The sequence below is a fragment of the Anthonomus grandis genome, chromosome 4 (assembly GCF_022605725.1).
Source record: "Anthonomus grandis grandis chromosome 4, icAntGran1.3, whole genome shotgun sequence".
Classification (NCBI taxonomy): Eukaryota; Metazoa; Arthropoda; class Insecta; order Coleoptera; family Curculionidae; genus Anthonomus; species Anthonomus grandis.
In genome coordinates this window covers 14508629-14533518 of record NC_065549.1, presented here as the reverse complement: position 1 = coordinate 14533518, position 24890 = coordinate 14508629, and the positions used below count along the sequence as shown (strand labels likewise).

Here is a 24890-nt window from a genome sequence, read left to right as displayed (position 1 = left end):
ATTGACTTCAAAGGACCATAACCATAGGTTGAATTTTAATCAGGAAAGGCAAAAGTTACATTAAATCACACATAAGGGTTACTTCTTTACAACCTTTTAATATTGTAAAAAAGAATCCGTTTTTTACACATCACTACTTCAAATGCATGATACTTCACACTTGTTTACCCAACACTTTAAGGTTATTACATTTAAGCATACAGCAAACTTACACTAACACTAATACTAAAATTACTTCCACTTTTAACAACACTTGGAGTACAGAGAAAAACTGCTAGTAAAAAAGCCAATATTTAACTTTTACCATTTTTAGAAATTCTGGGAAATATTTTTTATACAGAGATCGAGCGCATCGACAGTGTGAGAGATGAACAGCTACTAAAGACTTCCTTCGCGCCTGGAGCTACTTACGTAGTCGTTAAGCACGATTCGTACTTATTAGTGAATAGCGTAGCATATTTGGTGCAAGTATTTCATTGTGATTTTGACAGTGTTATGGTTTTCACAACAATATTTAAGACTCAGTCAGTGTTTTCTTTCGTAAGCTGTTTTGTATATCCTGATAGCTTCCTGCAAAGGTTATTGTCTGTGCTTTTTTTAAGCTATCAGGTGCTTGTTTAGTTTGCCATGGCTTGTAAAACATTGACAGCTAAACAGACCCTTTGTAACCAAGGATCGAAAGGACTACTGGGAACAGAAGTTACCCGGCTTAGGCAAGGCGGTTACTCATTATTCTACAATACCGTCACACGATTTATTATATTAGTTATATACACAACAGGACAGGCAGCTCACGAGGAATCTGGGCCTGGCAGCAACAAACTTACAGGCAATCATTTAAGGAATCCAGACATGTGCCCAATTAATGAGAAAAGGGGCGTTAAGGAACCGAGTCTTTGCAATCATTACAGGAGAGCAGGCAGCAATAGACGCTTTAGGACAGTTTGAGACTAGGTCAAAGACTGTACAAAATTGCTGGGAAGATCTCGCGGACCTAGCCAAAGAACAAAACAAGCCAGAGATAATTCAACTTGGAAAAGGGCAATCCAACTTGCAATGAAGGAGACCAGCAACATCCATAGACCCCGAACCAATATGCTGTGTCAGCAATAAAACCTAGTAATAGGATATTAGACACTAGTTGGAACTGGAGTAAAAAACTATACTGGGAATAAGTGCCAAAGCTGGAACTCTCCAAACGACTTTTGGACAGCCCATCCTTTAGGAAAGGGAGAACATACTGGGCCACTTCAGGCACCAAATGCGAAAGGTAGCAGAAATGCTCACAGGCCATGCACCCTGCAGGAAACACCTACATAGACTCGGGAAAGTAGATACACCGATGTGTAGAGGTTGTGGCGAAGAGGAAGAAACCACTCTTCACATTCGATGCTTCTGTGAAGCATTCGACCAGATCAGAGTGATAGCCCTGGCCAAAGCCAAACCCTCACCAGAGAGGATAAGAACTCTAATCTATAGAGCCAGTAAATCTATGGGGCACATTAGGACTGCAACAGAGCAGACCGCAGGAAACCCATTGGAACCAGCCAACGGGAAAGTTTTAGTGGGTAACCGGTCATGCAATTTCCCAATACCGCGAGTTCGAGAACAACTGGTGTTCATAAAGAATTTCTTCGCCGACAAAAAAAAAGACCGACCATTATCTTATTAACTTATTATATTTAGACTATTAATTTAGTTTTGTTTAATTCTTTTAATTGCATATTTGTTTGAACAGTTACATTTTTTACCACAATCTTTTGTTATCTATACTTTTCTAAACTGAATCTTTTGAGATCCAATGACCTTAATTTATGCCTTTAAGTATAAATTCTAGAGGGCACTACAGGTAGTCATTTAGAAACAAGGGCAAAAATGAATCAAAACCTATATCAGAATAATATATGTATTATTAAAATATATTGTGGGAAACATTAACGTCCACAATGTTCACTGGTTAAAATAGTAAACTGCTTTACGCCATTTACGTCGCTCATCTAAAGTCTGTTTCGAGACTAGCAGCAGGTGCTAAGCCTGCTTAAGATAATATTTTTATATTTTTATTTTATTGATTTTAGTTTATTTGTTATGGTTTTTTACAAATTTGCGATCTACCACATTTCTAAGATTTTATTTTATTTAGTGTGCATGTTTAGTGTGACCTGAAGGCATGTTACATCGTTTGTAGCCATTGTAATTTATAGATTTTTAAGGTACCATTTTTTAATAACATTAAGGTTTTTTATTGTTATTTGTTTTTAATTTTAAGGTCTGATGCTCTAAGGAGCGGAACATGTGTAACCAACTTTTTGAATAAAAAAATAATTTTTAGAGATCAAGACTTGTGTGGTTCTCTATAGATTTTTGAATCTAGGTCTCTTTGAGAAAATGGACGACTTCCTTCAATCTGTTGCTATGAGAAATGCGTGCAAGCAGACAATGGATACCTTTAAAGAAATATATAATGAGAGAGTGAAGAATAAACTTCTCAATTGCTTAAATGTATTCATTCTGGTCTATAGCAAAAGCAGTTGGTTAAGGTTTTTGTAGGTCACAAATTCCACCATTGTCTAGGAAAAATGGTTCCTTTCCAAAGACAGTAATAAAAAAGGCAGACTTGCTAAGTCTGCCTTTTTTATTACTGTCTATTGTCTATTGATGTTTGCATCAAACTTCAACCAAAAAAATATTTTGATGCCAGAGATAGTCTTCCGTCAAAGAGATCTTGAAAAAGTTCTCGAAGCTTGAACACAAACAATGCCACCGGCTTTGACGGAATACCGCCAATAGTAAATAAAAAGTGTGCGGTCGTGCTACACACCTGTGGTGCAAACTATTTTCTATTTCATCCCGAAAAGATCTTTCCAGTCGACTGGAAACTTCTGCGGTTCAACCGACACTTAGAAAAGGATTGAAAGACGGTGCCCATCCAACTGTTTTAGTTGCAGCAGTTGCCAATGTAATGGAGAAACTTGTCAACCAGCAAATTCTGAGATACCTAGAGTCCACGAATATTATTAACGACCGTCAGTATAGTTTCTGAAAACACAAGTCGATGTCAGTCATGTTTGGTGACAATATATTGGTATCCTTGAAGTCGCCCAACCAGATGACTTCAGCCGATGCCCAGTGCCATAGGTGTCAGGTAACTATTCAAACCTTAACATCATTTTGGAGTAGGGTTAGTGCAATCTGATTGAGTTTCACGCAGCTAAGACTGAGACTGACTGATATGTTTAATTTACGTCTAGTTCTTTTGGTCCTTATAGGTCCTATGAGGGGCAACAGTTATTACTAATCTTGTATCAGCTATTCCTTATATTGGAAGAATAATTGTACAATGACTCTGAGGAGGATTTGCAGTTGATAACTCTTTATAAATGGAATTATTATGGTTGCAGCGGTTTTAATGATAAGCCTTTATCCTGATGTTGCATGCTATAGAGATTTTACATATAGGATGTTATAATTCATTATTTCATTCGCTATCTTCAGTCAGATTTTTTGGCCTTGTTTATCTTTGAGGAGACTTTGTTGGCTTATTCTATTAAATTACTACGATTGAATCTGGCAAGTACGTATTTACAAGCTCTTCCTTCCTCTTTTTCCTTGCTTTTCCTTAACTCATCGGTTCTTAATCGCTCTAGATGATCGTTCCACTGGACCGTGAGACTTAATTACCCAGTTAGATATTTATTTTATTGGGTATTAAGTCAGCATAAATAAATAATAATAGATTTATGAAATACTTTAGAAAATTTAATATCCTAATCAATAAAAAGTGCAGAGGTATATGAAAAATAAAAGGTTTTGTCTTTAAAGGATAATTTACAACCAAATTAGCATAAATACTGTTTTTTGCACTTTCTTAAAATATATGTATGTGACTATTACGAAACTTTATTAAATTATTATGCATAATCAAAATGAACACGAATCAACTTTTCTTTATTTAATAACAATAATGTTTTTCTATTAAATGTACCAATATGTATTATTTGATCTTTTTTTTATATAACCTTAGATACAAAAATTTTTCAGTATAAAACTCCAAGGCATGATAAAATAATTAATATTTTTTATTTTTTTTAGGTGAAACTTAAAGTAATATATATCATATATGACTTAATTTAGCACTTTAAGAAATGTGGATACATGTATAATATCTATTTATACTTCATATAATAAATATACCATATTTATATAATTAATATAATTTCAATGTTAAGTTTTGTATAAAAAAATAGTTTTATTTAGAAATTTTAGGCGTTCTTTTTTCAATAGCTTTCCGTGCGTAAAAACGTAACACCAAAAGAGAGACCATAATTAGTAAAAACATATTCAAATTATTATATACGGGGTGTTTAATTAAGATTAACATAGTAACTTATCTTAGCAATGATATATAATGGTAAATAATGTTTAAGTTCCTAGATCTGCCTCTAGAGTGTAAATGTACCGTGGTTCAGAAAAAAAGGCGTTTTTTTCGCGTTTTTTTCATTTTGATTTAATTTGATCTTCATTAATTGCAAAACTATTTTAATCATTAATACATAATTAATAATTCTATGACTTTTTTAAATTTTAGAGCCTAATTTCAATTTTTTAAAACTCTTGAATACTTCATTTCTTAAATATAAAATTACATTATCCATCTTAATTAAAAGTCTCTTTGTTAAAATCAAATTCATTGTCTCTCAACCTAGGAGCCTCTAACTGTCTAATATTTTTTGAGACTCTACATCATTGATATTTTTATCTTTACAAATTGTGGTTTTTTGTACATTTGTAGCCAATAATTAAAACTCATCTCCAGTTGAGTTATGCATAATAGGTTATAAGGACCTAAATATATTAACAATTAATATTTTTTTATAGTTATAAAAGTTGTACTTCTGCAATTTATTTGTACATTTTAAAAATTGAAAAAAAAAAACATAATTTGTTTAAATGATTAAAGCAACCGCCTTTTTAGGCCTAAAAATTCTTCAAATTTGAATTAGAACAAAATTAAGTTTTTTATTTAAATTTTTAAAATTCGCTATTTATTATTCTTTGTTTTCTAGATAGTTGCATGCTTACTTTGCCGGATCTCAGCGTCACTTTTCCGCCACATCGAGCACAACATCTAATCGTACAGTAATTGCAAATGTGGCCGATCCCATCCGCAAACTTAGTCTTTAGACATATGTGACAGGTGGCTTCCAACTCTACGCCGGCTTTCTTTTGCTGCTCGTTCCTAGTCCGAATTTGCTGTTCCAGGCTTTGTACCTCGTCGGCTTTTCTCCTAAAAGAAAGATTATGTATAAGATTAAACTTTAAGCGATATGTAAAATTTCTGCATAAAATACTGTTTTGTAGAAGGGTATTTTTTGATATTTTCCTAGAATGACAATAGCATATAGAAAAAACAGCAAAATTGGGATGCTAAAAATAGAATCTTAAAATCACATAGGTTTATTATGAATTTACAGTCTAAAAGCAAAAAAATAGATGTTCCACATATCCAGTGATGTCTTTTTTTAAGAATCAGATAGCATAATTAAAAATTTGAAGAAGAAATAAGAATGAGAAAAATGGATCCTTGATTAATTATTTCTATATTAGTTCTTTTTTTAATCAAGGTCTTACGCAAAAGTTGGTTTTCCTGGATAAGGTCAAGAAAAAAAAATCTATATCAACGTTTTGACGAATTTGATTTTCATCTTCTGGAATTATTTTTGGAATATTATGAATATATATATAATTTTTAACTTATATATAAGCTGTATTATTTTAATAAAAGGAAAATTTAATGAAATTTGATATCGTAATTCTTCTTTTTCAAGTGCCGTATCAGGCCCTTCTGGCGTTGTCAATTACTTAGGCAAGCCTTTCGTGATTCTGTGCATATCGGAATAGTTGACGGATATGCATCAGCCAGGAGGCCTGCTGTCTTTCCATTCTTCTACATCCCTCCACTTTTCCCATCATGATCAGCTGTAGGATCCTGTATCGCTTTCTTTTGAAGACATATCTAAAATATGAGATGTTCCTGCACTTAACTATATTTAGTAGCATATGTCTTGCATCGGTACTGCTTAGTATCATCTCGTTAGTCTACATAGCTATCCAGGGTATTTATTCTTAGCATTATCCGGTGTAATCACATCTTGAATGCTGCTAATTGAACTGTAGCAGTTTTAATTATTTAGATCTCTGTATCTTCGTACAACAACACTGCTTAATGTATAGAACTTAATATATAATATTTTACAATCTCTTCTTGCATAATTTAAGGTTGAGATTATCATTGTAGATTAGTAGTTTCATTTTTTGAAATGCTGTTGGGGCTGTCTCTATTTACCTCTATCCTTATTTCTCTATCTGGATTTAGATGTTTGGCGATATAACATCCAAGGTACATACTTAAACTGAGTTACGTTAAATTTTATCTTGTTGATATTAATGTTGAGCCTCAGTTCTTGTCCTTCCAGCTTAGTAGTCTGTCACTTAGGATGACAGTTTCGTTTATCTATAACGTATCGTATTTATATATTCTGCATTGATTTCTACTTCCTTTTCTTGTTTTCGAGCAGGCTTAGAGAACTGGATCTTACCCTCTCGTGATTAACTTTGAGAAAGATCTTCGAGGTGTGGCTTATTAGACTAACTGCATTATTGGTCTCGTTATTTTTTTTTCGGAACGAATACGGATTTTACCCAATCTTCGCATATGTCTGCAATCGTATACACTGCATTAAACAGTTTCACCAAAATTCAAGTGTTTTTTTCTTTGATCATTTGTAACAGCTCCATAGGGATATCATCAGGTCCGGTCGCTTTTTTAGTTTTTACATATTTTCTTGCAAACACCATCTCACTCATATTTTTGATATTTTTCACTTTAATGTCTATTAGCTACTACTATTAATATATCTGCCACTTTTCTGTTCTTTTTATAGATGTTGCAGATATCATCTTTATTCTTCAAGTCTTCCATTTTTGTGTTGTACTCTGTCGGAGGCCTTCTCGTAATCGACGAAACACACAAAAACTTCCTTGTGCTGGTTACGACATTTTTGTAGTGGTATGTTTAAAGCAAATAGTGCCTCTATAGGTCCCAAAGTTATAAATTCAGAAAAAAAAATATTTATATAGTTTCTAATTCCAAATTGCATCTTATCCAAATCCACCTCACATTTGGATATTATCCTTGCGTAAATAATTTTAAGAAAAATCTTTAAGGTGTAGTTTATAATGTGTGGCTTGTTGTATTTTTTGAATTGGAATGAGCACGGATTTTAGCCAATCTTCCTACATCTCTTTAGTCATGTACACCGCATTGAACTGTTTGACCAAGATGCCAATGTTTTTTCTCTTTGATCGTTTGCAATAGCTTTGTTGGGATGTTATCAGGTTTAGCGACTTTTTAGTTTTTGCAGATTTTATTGCAAATAGAACGTCACTTTTAAGAATTTCTCAAAAGAATTACTTAAGAATTTCCTAATTAATTAAGATTTTTTTTAATCTTATCTACTTTTATATTCTTCTGGGTTTGTTTAGGGATCTTAATACTAAATTATTTTAATAAGCTATTATTGCTTTAAGAACTGTTTTTATACATCATTCTTACAAATACTACAGTTATAACTACTTCAGTTAATTTAATAAATGTGTTATTAATATTATTTTTTTAGATATTAAAAAAGAAGTATTTAATTTAGAAAAACAGTATTTAAAAGTATTTAATTTGTATAATATACAAATGCTTTCTTTTCAGAATAATGCTTTATTTGTTTTAAGAATAGTATTTATTATATTTATGTTTAGTCTTTAAAATTATATTATGGAGCAAGTATTTATATAAAGAAACTCAAGAAAAAAAATTATACTAAAAATAAAAATGTTCAAATTTTCGATGCGACTCGTAGTAACCTCGAATAATCTCTAATAATCGTTTTAAAAGATAAATTAGAAGGAACCCAATTTCATCTATAAAAAATTCAAAACAGGTACATAAAAAAAGCTTTCTCTATCCATAACTATTATAAATTGATAGTTAAGAGCATAATAACTAATAAACAAAAAGTGTCTGTCATGTCCATTTAAGTTATGCATGAGATATAAAATTTAATTTTATTAAATTTTGACTAAAAGTTATAATTTTACAAAATTTTTTTAATTGATTTGTTACATTTAATGTAAATTTTTCATAAAAAAAATTAATCCAAATATTTAAAAAAACATCTTGCTTTAATTTTTGGAAACTTGAGTTTTAAATATCAGTTATATTTTACTTAGACAAAAAATTGTATAAAAGCATTTAGTCCCAAATCCAAAATAAAAGAAGTATTTATTGTATTCATTTAGGTTATGCATAACAAGTTATATTGAATATATTTTTAAATAAAACAATTTTTTCTTTCTTAAACAATGTTTTTTTTTTTAAATTTTAATTACTGTAGGTTTTTTTTAGATATTTTAAATCAAAGATTCTACAAGACTCTTCGTTCAACTCTTTGAAAACTTAGATCTTGGAAAAAATGTTAATTTATTAATCTATATGGGCTTTACTTTTATGTTTATATAGTTATATATTTTTTGTAATCAGGATTCTATAAATAAGTTATGATGTACTATTAATAGATTCTACTAAATTTTTATTTAATTGTTTATTTTTTATATATGAAAAAAATACGTCAAAATACAATATGCAAAAAAAAATCCTCATTTTCTATTATTGATTTTTTTTGTTATATCTGCTCAATTCACAAGAATTAGTAAAAAATGTCTCTCGTATACATTCCAGTTATGCCTATTTTAGTTTTTCCTATTTTTTCCACTTATTCCTATATTTACCTTTTATTATTTATTATCTAATTTTATAAATAAATCAATTGTTCTTAAACATTTTTAAGTCTCTACACTCACGGTTTTCTTTTAAATAAAGGTTTTAACTTCTTCCATTAATTTAATACATGTGTTGTTAATTATATTTTTTTAGATACTAAAATAGAAGTACCTATTTAATTAAGAAAAACAATAATTAAAAGTATTTAATTTCTAAAATATACAAATGATATTTTTTTTTAAGAATAATGCTTTATTTTATTTTAAGAATAGTATTTATTATGTCTATATTTATTCTTTAGAATTATATTATAGAGCAAACTATTTATATAAAGGAACTCCAGCTATAATATATTAATATAGTATTTTAATATTAATAATGAACGATATTTTGAAATATCGTTCCTAGAAATAAATTATAAGAAAGTCGATTTCATCTATAAAAAATTTAAAAAAGGGACATACAAAAAGCTTCTTCTATCCATAGGTATTATAAATTGATAGGTAAGACCAAAAAAAACAAAAAACAATAAATGTGTATGTCATCTTCATTTAAGATATGCATGAGATATAAAATTTAATTTCATTAATTTTGACTAAGCGTTATAATTTTACACAATTTTTTTAATTGATTTGTTACTTTAATAAATGTAGATTTTTCATGTAAAATTTAATATAAATATTTAAAAAAGCACATTGCTTAAATTTTTGAAAATTTGAGTTTTAAATACCAGTTATATTTTACTTAGAAAAAAAATTGTATAAAAGCATTTAGTCCCAAATCGAAAAAAAAAACTACTTATTGGGTTCATTTGGGTTATGCATATTTGTAAATTACAACATTCACATTAAATATAATTTTAAATAACGCAATTTTTTTCTTAAATGTTTTTTTTTTTAATTTAATTACTGTAGGTTTTTTTTACATATTTTAAATCAATTCTACAAGACTCTTTTATCAACTTTTTAGAAACTTGGAAACACCTTTTAATTTTCTATTTCAATTATTAAGTGATCTTAAACAATTAAGTATTTTCATATGAAAACATGTAGGTGGCACCTTCCTAACAAAATAATAATTTTAATTTATCGTTTAAGATATTAGTATGCTCTTATTTGAATATCAAAATTCCATTAGAAGTTATATATTTATGAAATTTGTAAATTATAATATTTATGAAAACTCTTCTTCTTATTTTGACATTTTTAAGTTTCTATACGTACTTAATAAGCTCCCTATAATTTAATAAACCTTTACACAACTAGGAATAAAGTCATTGTAACACAAAATAACCACTCATATATCGGGTATAGGTCGATAATAAAGATGATATAAGACCAGTTCACAAAAAAAGGGCAATTTATTAAATCCTCGGCTTTCGATAATATCCCCAATGGCAGGAACAAAATACAATCGACCTTAAAAACACCTAAATTTAATAACGTACCGACACAATAGGAAATTGTCACTATATTCCCTCTCTGCCATATAAAATGTTTCTATGCTTTATAAAATATTTATACTGACGTGAAAATAAACGTGCAAGAATAGGTTCGAATAGAGAGACGTGTAAAATTAGTTCTAATACAATTAGTTGTAGCCAATAAAAAGTGCCTGTGCGACAAGGATTGCTTCGAAACCATGATTAAATTAAATATCGATATCAGACATTTATATTTTTTTGTTAAACAAACTGGTTAAAGTAAAAATATTGGTTCGCATTTAAAATATACTTTTGGTGCCTTCTTGCTACTGAGGACAATCTTCAAAAGATATTTTATGCTTTTCTGCGAGGTAAATTAATACAAGACAATTAACTTTCAAACATATTTATATCTCGACGATTTTTAACATTCTTTAACCCAAAACAAGAAGACCACGATGTGTTCTTCCATATGGTCAAATGTATTAATAATAGCTAGAATTTATCCAGGTTTTTAAAGCCAGGTTTTATAATTATATTTACCACCTAAACAAATGTTTTAAAGAATGGTTTCAATTTTCTTACGTATAAAAAAATTAAAACAAAAAATTACCGATTTAAAATAAATTCTTGCTACCCTCCAACCTTCTAGGGTATGAATGAAAATTAGCAAGAAACAATGTGCTTAATCCTTGATGAATATTAATGAAAATATATTTTCAGTAAACCATACAATGATAACCATTTATCTGAGCTGTTATTTTAAAAAGTCACATATCTATAACCAGGGTCGTCTCTAGCGCCGGGGCAGCCTGCTTCTTAGGGGCCGAAAAATGCTTGACAAGAATTTCGAAATGTTTGCGGTTGCTGAATAATAAATGAAAAAAAATCGTTCTCAATTAATCAAAATTCCTTTTTCCCTATTATTTCTGTAGTAATTATAATTTGATATTTTTTCTTTGCGGCCGAATTGCCACATAGTAATGCCTCCTGATATTGTCGCTCCATGACCGTGCGCTTCGCATCCCGGCCGGCCATAGAGAAATGAGTATTAAATGGCAATTTTCTTCAGTGTATTGAGATGATTTTCACATTTGACAACGTTATGGCAGAGCACCTTAGACGCATCCAGAGCAATAAAAACTTGAAACGGTTTCCCCACTATTTGGGCCCAATTATTCAACATGAGATAATCTCGCTAATTTCGGCAGAAATCAATAAAATTATTTTATCTGACATACGAAAAAATACGTATTTTTCAACCATACTGGATGGTACCCCTGATGTTGCGCATAAAGAACAATTATCAATCATAATTAGATTTGTGGATATAATGACTGACTTAAAGAAGAAAAGAATAAGAGAACAGATTACTGACGTAACAGGCGAAGGGATATCAAATTTTGAAAAATTAAAGGAATTAAATTTGGATATTTATAAATTGCGAAGACAAAGCTATAACAACGCAGCCAATATGAAAGGCAAAAATAAAGGAGTGCAGCGCCAAATTTTAAATATAAATCCTCAAGCTTTTTATGTGCCCTGCACTGCACATTCTTTAAACGTTTTGGTAAACGATGCTGCTCGATCGATTTTTGAAACAACAAACTTTTTTGATTTAGTCCAAGAACTATATGTATTTTTCTCTTCTTCCACCAAGCGTTGGGATATTTTTAAAAAACATTGTAAGGGACTGACACTAAAAGCTTTATCAGATACCAGGTGGACAAGTAGAATAGATGCCTTAAAACCACTCAGGCACTGTTTTGAAGATGTGTGTAACGCTTTGGAAGATTTGAGAGATGATGCAAGTAAGGATATGTCTGCGAGGAATCAAGCAAAAAATATTTAAAAAAAAATAATAAGTTACAAATTTAAATGCTCGCTGGTAATGTGGTATAAAATACTTGAAAGGGTTAACGTTGTCAGTAAGATTTTGCAAGATCCAGAACAAAATTTGCTTAGAGTTAAAGAATATTTGACAAATCTTTTGGAATTTTTACAAAGTAACAGATGTGATTAAAAGTTCAACGATCTATTAGATGAAGCAAAGAAAATTGCCCAAGATGTTGAAGCGGAAACAGAATTTCCTGTAACCCGAATTCGAAGGAAACGTCAACAATTTAGTTACGAAGTTGCAGACGAAAATGTCGTCGATCCAACAGACAAATTTCAAAATTAAGTTTTATTTTTATATGCTAGACGTTTCCATTAATTCAATCAAAGACAGATTCGATTTGATGAACAAAGTTAATAAACCATTTTCATTTTTAAACTCTCTATTTAACTTAGAGCTTTATCCGAATCAATTGGATCAATCTTTCATAAAATCGGAGGCTAGCGCGGAAAAATTACTTAAATGTTTGGTAGTTGACGGCTTGGCTTCAAATTTTCCAAACCTGACCATAGCTCTCAGAATATATTTAACGTTACCAGTGTCAGTGGCAGAAGGAGAGAGATCCTTCAGCAAACTTAAGTTGATAAAGAACCATCTGGTTCAACATCCACGATGTCAAATAAGATACTAAATAATTTATCAACAATTTTGATTGAACACGAAATTCTTGAGAGTGTGGATATTCAGTCGTTAATTAAAACTTTTTCTGAAGCGAAAGCCAGAAAATATATTTAGTTGCAATAATTTTACAGTTCCCCTTGTTATATAAAGTAACGTAATTTATTATTATTTAATATAACTTATTACTTGCTACTTTTGTATTTTTCTTTTTACTGGCCATAGACTTGCGTCTATTTCTAATGACGTTAAGTAACTTTTTATTATATTATATAAAAAAAGTGTTTTTTTCAGCAGGGGTGGGGAGGAGGTAGTAAAGTGCGGGGGGGGGGCCTTGGGTTTTGGGTTGGAGCCTCCAAATCCACCAAATCCACCCTTGTCAGGGGCGGTGTGGACACTACTTGCCCCGGAGAGCCTCATAGTCACCTTATAGACGGCACTATCTATAACCATTGAAAACATTGATTTTTGGTAAAAACAAATATGTCAACCTAAAGCCGATGGGATGTATTAAGAAACTACTCAACTATTAAATAAAATTAAAACATAAAAAGAAATTGAAAACATTAAGAAATTTATATATTTTCATATAATATTACAGAGGTTAATGGGACTTAGAGAAGCGGAAGGATTTTTATTGATCTTGAGAGTTTTTAGTTTTGAAATACGTAACTTTTGGAAAATTTAAACCTATTTTTTTCTTGACTTCGAAAAATGTTTGGATATCACATTTTTTGAAGTTTTATGAAAATAAAAGATATTTGGAGTTTTAGAAAGGTTTTAAGGGATTTTCAGTATGAATAGAGCAATTGTGGATTTTCAAGAGCTTTTTAAAAATACTAAGCTTTTTTTGTAATTTTTAAGTGATTTCAGAAGTTTTCCTAAAATTATTAGTAATTAAAAAAAAGGAGAAAATAAAACAGTTTTTCTGAATCTTTAAGACTCTTTGAAATAATTTTTTTGAGAAATGTTGGTGGCATCTTTAGCAATTTCATAATATTTTTGATTAGGTATCACATACAGATTAAAAAAAAATTGGATTTCACAAGCTTGTTGGATATAGTATTTTTCTTAAATTTTTAAAAAGGTAAAAATTTTTCTCGGAATTTTGAAATACTTTAGGAGGGACTTTTTTTTAAATTAAGTGTATAAATTGTGTTACATCTAATGAAAAATATAGTCTTAGTCTTAATATTAATAAATGTGACGTTATTATATATTAAGACGTTAATAAATGTGATTTCTTTAAACGAATTGACGAAGTTCAAAAAAATAAAAACCTATAGCATCTAGATTAAGATATTGTACTTAACAGTAGTATTGCTTACTTTTATTGCTAGGGTTATCTGAATAACAAAGATACTATTGTCTTATTAGCAAATAATTGGAAGCTCCAGATCTTAGTATTAAGTGAGAAAATCATGAGTACAAGTTGGAATAATGTACGAGTAGTAACAGGAGAACAGGTAAAGTCATGCATTTAATCAGAAGTGATATTAAATGTAAGGTTAAGACTGTATGATGGAGTTTATGTTTGGTTATTATCTGTTAAGCTACCTATCAGTGGCATTAAATATTTGTATTTAGTCTTATATCATTCACCTTAGAATGAATATTTCAAATATACAGATTTTTTTGAACATTACTTAAAACAAATTATTAATTTTAATGGTACAAACTATATTGTTAAAGGCTTAATTTTTTAAAAAAACTCTTTTTATGGTAACATAATCGTGAATAGTATTTATTATATTAATGGATTTAACCAAATTATAAAGACATTAACTAGAATAATGCCAAGAAGTCAGACACTGATTGATTGTTTAATTTTAGATGATCAACATCTTCAGTATAAATTCGTCCACCTGACCCCTAAAATTAGCGCCTATTTTATTATACCAATCACTATTGGCAACAACCTATAGATATCATAAAATACCAAAGGTCTCTTAAAAGTTATAATTGCGATAAACTTTAGGAGGAATTCCTTACGATCAATTCGAATAAAAATTTGTTTATGACCAAGATTTAAAATTGTTAAAAAATGGATAACACTTTATATCACAGTGCAAATGCAGCAAAGGGACTGACTTTACAAAAAAGCTGCCTTGCAAAATAGTAAAATTATATGGGCTGAAAATAAAAATCTAAGAAATGTTACTATTAACAAAATAAGAGTAAAAAAGCAAAGATTTTACGTGAAATACATAGATTTTAATAAAAATAATCCAAAATAACTCTAGACACAAAAGGCTGACATTACATAAAGCTTTAATCAAAATTTTATAATTAGTATTAAATATATTATCTAAGATATTTCTTAAGCGGCTAATGGGCTAACTGATTTTATAAAAATCCTTGTACCAAATAGTTTAAAATTAGTAAAATTTTTATGGCAAGAATTAAAGGAACGATGGTCTTATAACCCTTAAAATTTTGGTGGTAGGGATTCAAAGTTGGTTCTGTGTGATGTGATATTGGGAATAGTAGGAAGTATAAATAAAGATGAAAATACAGTATTTTATCTGGAGAATCAGATGGCAAGCTGGAATATGGAGTTGGAATAATAGTTGCAAGACATATTGGCCGACGTGTAATTTCGAGTGAAAGTTCATCCTGTAAATATGAACCTTGTCCAAATAAACGATTTTGACAAAGTCGAAAGTCATAGATATATAAGACACAAGTGTTAACGAAATTAAAAGATTCATAAGTTTACTAATTTGGCTGGGTCTTGTACAATACCCAAGTATTGAATCATATTGGTCAAAAATGAGCATATACCATAATGTGATAAAGTCTGTCATGTTCCGAAATCGATTCCAATTATTGTTGAAAATTTGGCAGTTTAACAATAATGAGAATGTGTCTACAGACAGATTGCAGAAAATATCGCCCCTCACAAAAAGACTTAATCAAAATTGGCGCACATTTATTTTACACCAAATGAAGATACATTGACTATATGTTGGTCAACAAGAGATTCAGAAGCTGCTTTAATTAATACTGATCCGGAGGCAGAAATTGAATGAGATCATATACCCTCTAGTAGGAGTAATAAGATTGAAACTAAAGAAAGTAAAGAAGAAAAAGCTCCTTTAATATATCATGAAGGCTTTACAACAGAGGTTAAATACAAAGGTAAAAAAATTAAAAGAGATGAATGACATTCAGGTGGAGATTAAGGAGTTCACTAAGACAATAAGTTTAAGAAAAAAAGAATTTTTACAATCAAAAAACGAATCCAAAAAGAAATCTTGGATGACCAGCGAAATTTTAAATCTAATGGAACAGAAAAGTTTACGGATAATGTGATAGTTATTTTAAGGACTTGTGATACATTTGTGACCCAATTTATTTCCAATTCAAAAGCACAAAGTATTGTAAAGTTACAAAATACAGTGTTATTATACAAAATTTTACGAATTTTAGATCCATATGAGTAAAAAAGCGAAAAAGTAAACCAGTAGGAGTTAACAATGAAAATACTGAAATTGCAATTTTATGTTATTGTGCGGCATATTCAAGAATATTTACCGGGCAAGTAGCATTAGAATCGAGAATATCTTACTAATAAATAATAAAAACTTCGTTCAGCATTTTAAAAAGAATCGACTTTCCACAAAGAGTAGAATTCTGTGAATTAATTTTACTTCGATCTCAAGAAAATATTTTTTTTATTGAGAATAATATCTGGATGGATGAAATGAAGTTTACAAAAAATTGGATTTATAATCGACGAAATTCTTATTATATACAGGGTGTTAATAAAATATGTAGACCAATTTAACCATCGACTCGTTGGTCAATTTGAAGATGAAATATTGATATAAACATGAGTCCGCAATGGTTTGTTTTCAAGCCAGAGCATAGTAGCACTTATAGAAATGATGATGTTCTAAAGAATTTAAAAAAAATGGAACGTATTTTATTTTAATTATGTTTGCCTTGTGATAAATACCCTACGGTTTATAGTTGCATTTAAACTCTCCACGAAAGTAGATATAGATTATGTAATACAGCTTTTTTTGCAAAAATAGCATTATACTTATTTAGATACTTGTGACGTACATGAAAATAATTGAATTAATTAATTTTCTCAAATAATTCGACAACTGTCAAATATTTGTTTTCTTCTGTGCTCATTCTAAGGCTCCAGATATTTCTAGGTTTTGGTGATTACTAATTGTCATAATGGTCAGTAATTAAAAAGCTCAGTAATTAAAAGATATATATTTGCATATCTGTATATGCACTATGAATATTTGTTAACAAAAAGACTTTTTCTGTAAATTTTGATATTTCGAATGTCTTTATTTTTACTTCTCTAAACTGGCATACATTATTTTATGGGTGTCTTTAAAAACCTCCTTTTTTACCGATTCCACTGGCACTAAAATCTAGGGTACTTGAGTATACGTATAGCACTAGTGATACGAAGGTATCTGCAGATATTTTTATTATATTAAGTTCTGCAAGTTATAATGTTTGGAAAAAGAGTTGATTTTACAGCCTTGCTCTTCTCCATAAAAATAAGTTATTGCACTATTTCTCGCACAATGCCTAAATGTGGGTTCCAGGGTTATTATTATTAGCATTTATTAGGACACGCAAAAAAACGCAGCTTTATATCGGTAAACCCAGCTTTAGTATCGATGAATAAATCAATGTTATATTGACAACTAATTTATCCTATAACCTCAATTTAAAAAAAAAAAACAGTAATACTTAATTTATAATTATGAAATTTAAGACTATGAGAGAAAATAAAGTAAAATTAGCCCTTAATACTTATTCAATTGTACATCTGATAATATATATAATATACTCAATTCCCAAGTTCAAATCAAATCAATGATGGTGGCTGTATAAACAATTTAGGTAAATTCAATTTAAAATCTGAGACCATTTCTACATATTAATTCCAAAAAAAATAATCTCTAAATTACGGCGGGCCGATAAATTAGTACCTGAAGAAACTAGGCCAAAATGGAGTTCCTGAAATTCTGAGTCTATCAGACTGGCAGCAGGGCCCACCTGGTCTGAAAGGGGCTCCGTTGTTGCCAGTTATACGTTTGGGTCAAAAAGAGGCAGCAGTAGATCAACCACTTAGGAGATCTCCAGAATGTCTAGCAGGTAGTGAAGGGCAATAGGTATTAGGTGTAGCCGATTGGAAAGAATGCAGGTTCCGGAGGTGATGATCCAAGCGACTTGATGTGGTGACACATGGAATAGCAAGTGAGGTGGAAGCAGTAACAATAAAAATGCAGCAAAACGATAGGATAAGCAGAAGGTACAAGCCGAAGATGGAATGTGGCCTTTTCTGGGGTTTATTGAACACACAAAAAAACAGGATGCCCTATAAACTCTTAGGCCTACTTAGTGAATCAGCAACTAAGCTATCCTAGCACATACTAGTAACCACAAAAAAAAATAAGGCCAAGATAAGGTCTAGGAAACTATCTGTCATACTTTATGACCAGATAAAGAATGAATCTTTTAAAAATAGGATTGTCAGTTTTTCCCAGATTTTAAGCACTTATCTGTCAAGTACCTAGATGTTGACATGCTGGGTTGAACTACTAGGTACTATCTGGTACCAATATTGGTTTAAGTAATTTGCAATTATGGAGCAACTTATAACTTGAGGCCATGGTTTAGCAACAATGATTTACAAAAAAAAAACTGACAGACCATTGTTGACATTAACATTGTTATCACTATTGATCTTTATGACTTAAACAAAATCAACAAATAATTAATATAGGCTTAGTATTCGTGAAAATCTAAAATAGGCCAAATTGACCTGCAAGGTAAAATCAATGACAGTTCTTAATGCTATTCAACTAACAAAAATATGAAACAATATGCCATATTATTTACATTCCTCATCCAATAATGGTTTTTCTTCTGTTTCAGATCAGGTATGTTAGGAGGGACCATCTTAATGGTGTATCATATCTGTGCAGTATATTTATTCATATATGATCTTTAAATAAATTATTCAATGAAACTATGGTTGAAATTTACTTTATCCTGGCAAAAAAAAATTAATCAGTTAATTGTCTAATATTTCTGTGTTTGAATTTAAAGAGAATTAGTAAAGCAAAGCAATTTATATCTATTGGAAATTCAACCTGTAGCAAAGTCCCGATATAGCGTAAACAGGAAGAGGGTAGACGACAAGATGCATCCCTGAGGGACACCAGCGTTAATCTGAAACCTCTACGAGGGACAACCTAGATGAATCGGTTCTAGAGAAAGCTTCCAAGCCAAGCAATGAGAGTTGGTGACAAACCATAATAATTATTTCAACAGGTTTTCATACCAGATCCTATGGAATGCCTTTATATCCAAAGCTATTGCACGGGATTTACCATATTTCTCGATAGCCTTGGTCCAAATGATGTTGGTGATTAATGATTTCATAAGTTGCTGGTTGATAAGTTCCTCTATTAGCTTGACGATTACTTGGACTAAAGCAATCGGAGGGTAATTGATGACCGCTTTTTTGTCCTTTTTTGGGTATAGGTTGAATCCGAGCAAGTTTCCATTTTACACGGAAGAGACCTCTTATATATGAGAGAAAAAACAGTTTTCACAATGGCGGTGTCAGCACGACCGCCCATTTTTTTAATACTATTTCAGGGTCTCTATGACGAAAGACTATATCTGGCATCAAATAAGCATTTCTTGGCAAAGTCGGTGGGGTTTTGCCTTGTGGGTCTACGGTAGAGTTTGATGCGAACATATGACTCAGCAATTCCTTTCAAATTGCAAATTCTTGACCTATAGAAACCTTGACCAAGTGCTTTTGCTACAGACCAGGACTAAACCGATCTTGATCCATTTACGTAATTGAGAAGTTTGTTCTTCACTCTCTCATTATATTTTTCTTTGCAGGTATCGATCGTTTGCTTGCACGCATTTCTCAAGGCAACAAAGTTGACATGATTTTCAGGGCTTACGTCTTGGCGCCATTCGCGATAAGCAGCATTTTTGTTGTTTGATGCAACTTTTATCAAACCAGAGTTTGCTGTCTAAAAAGCTAGCTCTAAAAAAAGGATCATTGATCTTGAAACAAAATTAATTCCAAGGAAACGAAGACAAGACCTGTATGACATATCATAACCCGCTCAACATACTAAAATTGCTTGCAATCATTAAAATTATAAAAAAAATTTAGGCTCAGTAAACAAGTACTTATGCAGATCCCTCGATGCATAATCAGTGTAAAAATTATTTTTATAAAGATACGATTGAAAATTTAGATGTGATCTATCTGAACACTGATAAGAGAATTATACAAGTATAGAGTAAAAGCTACTAAATAAATTTAAGCCAAGTAAGAAAAATTAAAAAAATAACAAATTTGTATTTTTGCTCTTTAATAAAAAAAGTATTCTTGCTGCCACTATTGCGCTCCAACATTCTGGGGATTTATGAACATTATCGCGGGCTTAATCGATGGCGGACATGAAAGAGATTTAATTTTCCCTAAACCATGAGATGCTCGAGAAGATTTAGATTTGGCCGGTTTAATTTTCTGTAAAGCAGGGTTCATTCTCTGGGCTATTATTTGGAATAGATAGCGGTCTGCGCTTTTCAGTTAGGTGGGTTTATGCACTAGCATTCGTCCTCTAGGTAAAAAAGAACCGTATCACGTTTTTTTTTTCGAGACCTAAAACGTACATTTACAATACTAACACTATTAAATCATCCAATTATGAAGTCATAAGCCGAAGCTTTGTGGTTTTATGGTGCCAAAATAAGTATTAACAAAACGCAAATTAGAAGGAAAATTTCACGTATAAAATTAATGGGTAAATATTCAGACAAAATTACAAATTAAATTTAAACATCTTTTTTTAACAAAATAATAAAAATAAATTAAAAAACTATTAAATGCAGACATCACTTCTGCATGGTTGGAAAATCTTCGACCACTTAGCCATTTTTTCAAGTTTTGAAACAAAAAATAATCTGATGGAGATATATCTGGCAAATATATCTTTAAATAACTTAAAAACTAGGCCAAAATTTATTTTGGCCGAACTGCAAAAACTGCAAGGATTCCTAAAACGAATTGTCTTAAATAGATTTTAGAAAAAGTTTATGATTTTACTGATTTTAGAATCCCAGTTCAAAATGCCAATTCAAGGAAAGTTAATGTCTTGGAAATGACTGTATATGATGATGAATAGTCCTATGGTTGAAACTCAAACTCACTCAAATCACAAAATAGTTTTACCAATGGGTCGAGCATGAAATAAAGAGTTTTGGTTAGTGATGAAACCGTTTTGTGATTTGATATATTTAATGTCAAGCAGGTAATTAATAAGCCAACTAAAAACTACTGTGAATTTAAATGTTCAAAGTCATATTTAAAATCAAAATATGCTTTATTTTTTGAAACAAAAGTAACTGTTTTTAACAAGGCTTAAAAATAATAAAATGAAATAGGTACATACATATAATAAAAGTAAAGATCAAAATACATAAATAATAACTCTAGAAGAAATGTGGGATCATCACAGACATAAAAATACAATTTAAGGCAATTAAAATACATTTGCTAACAACATTCTAAGGTTGTGTCTAAAATCAATAGATATAGTTGATTAAATAAATATCTTAAGATCCTCATAGAAAGTAGATTTTTTTAGTTAAGGTAGATGTAAATATGGGCAGGCGTAAATTACACTTACGCGTCCGATACAGCAGATTTTCTACTGTAAATTAATGTCAATGTTTAAACACAGTGATAGCAACCTCTTTATGCAGAGACTTGTAACCCTACGAACTTCTTTTCGTATGAACAAGGACTTGCATGATTATCTGTAAATTTGTAAATCTTTTTTGTAAGTTAAAAAATTGTTGGATAGGACAGTTGTTAGTACTCTCCCAGAAGCTGATACCATACCTAAGACGTGACTTAATTAGAGAACGTCTTACCAATTCTTGATCCAAATTCCTAAGCTGTTACACTTACAGTAAAATAACTCGAAGAAACCCGTTTTTGCCAAACTTATAATGTAACAAATTTAAAATCCTTATTGGGCGATTGTGTCTTCAAATGTTACATCCTTTGGACGGCGTTTAAAGCACAAGACCTTGATTTTTGTCTATAAAGAGGAATACAGCGGCTCACTACTAGAACTATTCCACAAGATCTTCAGCAAATATAGTAAATTTTCCAAGAATGTTAAAGTACGTTGTGTCATTGACATAAAGCAAAAATATTATCGGTCCCAAAACCGAGTCCTGTGGAATACTGTAACCATATTCAGAACATAAAGATCCGACATAAACGTGCTGTTTACGATCTTCCAGGTAAGAGAAAAATCAAAGACATAATCAAAATCGCAAAACACTGTTGTAAAAACATCACCATTATATACAGTTGGAAAATAAAGTTGTAGGTAGTATCGGCATTCTTCGTGCGTGGTTTGATGTGATTTGACCAATTTCTCGAACGATTTGAATAAAGTAGACAACAGGCAAATAGGTTTAAGTTATTAGGCTTCTCAGAGTTTCCACCTTTATAGATAGAAATTACTTTCGCTAATTTTAAATAGTTTGAAAACCAATGTCCAAGATGAATTGATCGACTCTACCAAGGCTGACAGAGCCATCCTCTCCAGAGAGTTTTTGTTTTTAATGAGTTGTAAGGTTTTTTAACTCATCTAAATTAGTTGAATCAATGAAAAATTAATTCTTAATCGACAATTTTTTTAAAATGTAACACATTGGATCTAATAGAGTAATAGAGGATTCAAATCCCTTTGAAAATCTGGGACTATGTTATAAATGAATGTATTTAGTATATGGGGGGATCTGGAATAACTTCTGATTAACAATTATTATTTTGATAATCTTGCGACGTATATCATCAAGTCTTTTATAGCACCAATTCTATTTATTTGACGAATTATTTATTTAGTTCAAATAATATGATCGTTAGGACAGCCAAATTAGGTAGCGATATAGAGAGGAGTAGAGTTAAACTATTAATTAAACCAAGAAGAATTTAAGTAGCTTCTGATTATATGGAGTGAGCGTAGATTTTTCAAAGATGTTTTAAGTTCTTTCGTGAAATATAAATATTTTGACGCAATTTTAGATTTCCAGAGCCAATTAAAATTTCAAATACAACTGCTTTCTTGATTGACCATGTCTATTGTAATCTTGTCTAAATTTCTGATCACATACTAGTTTCCTGCAAACCTAATTTATCAGAGAAGAGTTAAGAAACGTACTCTTTTAGTTACACAGGTTTGAATAGTATGGACATCGATGTCTTTTTAAAAGATATTACCTTGGCATTTTATACATGGTACGGCACTGGAATGTGACACATCTTAACACGCCACTGCCTGACACATGAATGGGTGAACGAGTTCAGTTTGTGACTGATTGTGTTTGTTATTGTATGCAGTTTAGAAGATAGACAACACACGTATGCAGCTTGTATGGTGAAAATCGGAATCGTATGTCGGCCATCTTGCTTGGCAAAATTGACAGGGAGCTGACATACAGTTGTTGACATTGACTGATAGAACATCATTTATCATTGTCATACCATTTGAGTTTGTCTTTCATTTCAATGGATGCTGGAAGCATGGGTTGAGTTTGCTATTTGTTTTAAGGATGTTATTTTAAATTCATGACTTTTTTTCTAAAAAGTTCTCTTTCAATATTGGGAGTAATGTTTTAATTAATTTGCAGCAAGCAATTCCAGGTTTCTGGTAAGAAAATCTGATTTTATTTATTACTATTATATTTTTGTATTGTCAATCTTCAGTCTTTAATAAAATCAAATTCAGTTAATTTCAATGAAGATGTTTCACCTTTCAAATATTTAATTTTTAACTTAATTGTTATAAATACATATTACAAAATGTCTGGCCTCTCATTTCCTTTCGACAATTAAAATTAATTAAAATTTTCACGTAAGTATCCTTCATGTAAGAATGGTTCAGATACATAGTAATAAAAGATTTTTCAATTTTCTTCAGACCCCATTACAAGAAAAACATGGAGAGAGATATGCAATGTAAATTTTATTAAGACTTTGAGCTATAGAATTTGTACTGATCAGTTCTCTTCACCAAATTTTAATAACGCTGATACTGCTGGATTTACAATACGATACCTACATATTTATTTAAAAAAATTTTTTTGTCATTATTTTTCACATGAATCATTCAAAGAATTTATTTATAAAGTTTGCAGTGCCTATTTTTTCATTTTATTTCATACTCATATCATACCACTTCTTATGTTCAGTGAGACGAGACATAGGTATAGAGACTAACAGAGCTGAGCGCCCAGAATGGATTAGAGTCAGATTTTATCCTGATCAATATCTGATGCTAACACCTAATCAAAAATTAACCTTTATGATTAGGTGTTTGTTACAGATATTGCGATTAAATAATTGTACATGAGATTTCTTATTAAATAAAATTTGAATATTCCCGCCCTAATTTGGCCACGCCTTTCTACCATTTTGATTGGTCCAATTAGTTACGTCAAACTGTCAAGTTAGTTACAATAGCTTCCGTTGCCAAGCGAGAGGACGCTAGCAGATTTGTCACAAGAATTTCGATCAGTTTGTATGCAACCACCACTTCTCTATATGTTTGTGTTCTGTGATACACAAGATCTACCTGATAAACTTGCATTTTGCAAGGAATTTGTAAGATTATCGGGCGAAAGATCAGATCAGATGAATAATTTAATTATGTCGAATGAATTTCATTTTCATTTATCGGGTTTTGTTAATAAAAAAAACTTTCGGTATTAGTGTGCAGAATAATTAATGCAGTTTACTAAGAAACCTTTAAATATTTTGGAAAAATTACGGTTTGATGCGGTAATGCAACCTCTGAAATTATTTCACGGGATTTTTTTGAAGAGAACAATCAAACTGTAACATAAATATTTTTACTGCTGAATTACGTAGATTGAAAGTTGAGGATCACGAAACATGGTTTAAACAGTATTTGGCAACTAGTCATACCGATAGAATGTTTTTGCAGTTTTTAAGGAATCAGTGCCTAGGAGAATAATTTCCCGAAATGGAAACCTTGCCTGGCCAGCACGTTCTCCTGACT

General features: G+C 30.6%; 1 protein-coding gene across 4 annotated transcripts in view; it reads right to left on the bottom strand.

Moving 5' to 3' along the window:
* The window catches only part of LOC126735089 (regulating synaptic membrane exocytosis protein 2), a 222973-nt gene that overhangs the window by 173687 nt on the left and 24396 nt on the right, over window positions 1-24890 (bottom strand). For all 4 annotated transcript variants that reach the window (XM_050438989.1, XM_050438987.1, XM_050438990.1 and 1 more), the window contains exon 3: window positions 5083-5287. In XM_050438989.1, coding sequence (XP_050294946.1) covers window positions 5083-5287 — 205 coding nt within the window. The remainder of the gene's footprint in view (window positions 1-5082; window positions 5288-24890) is intronic.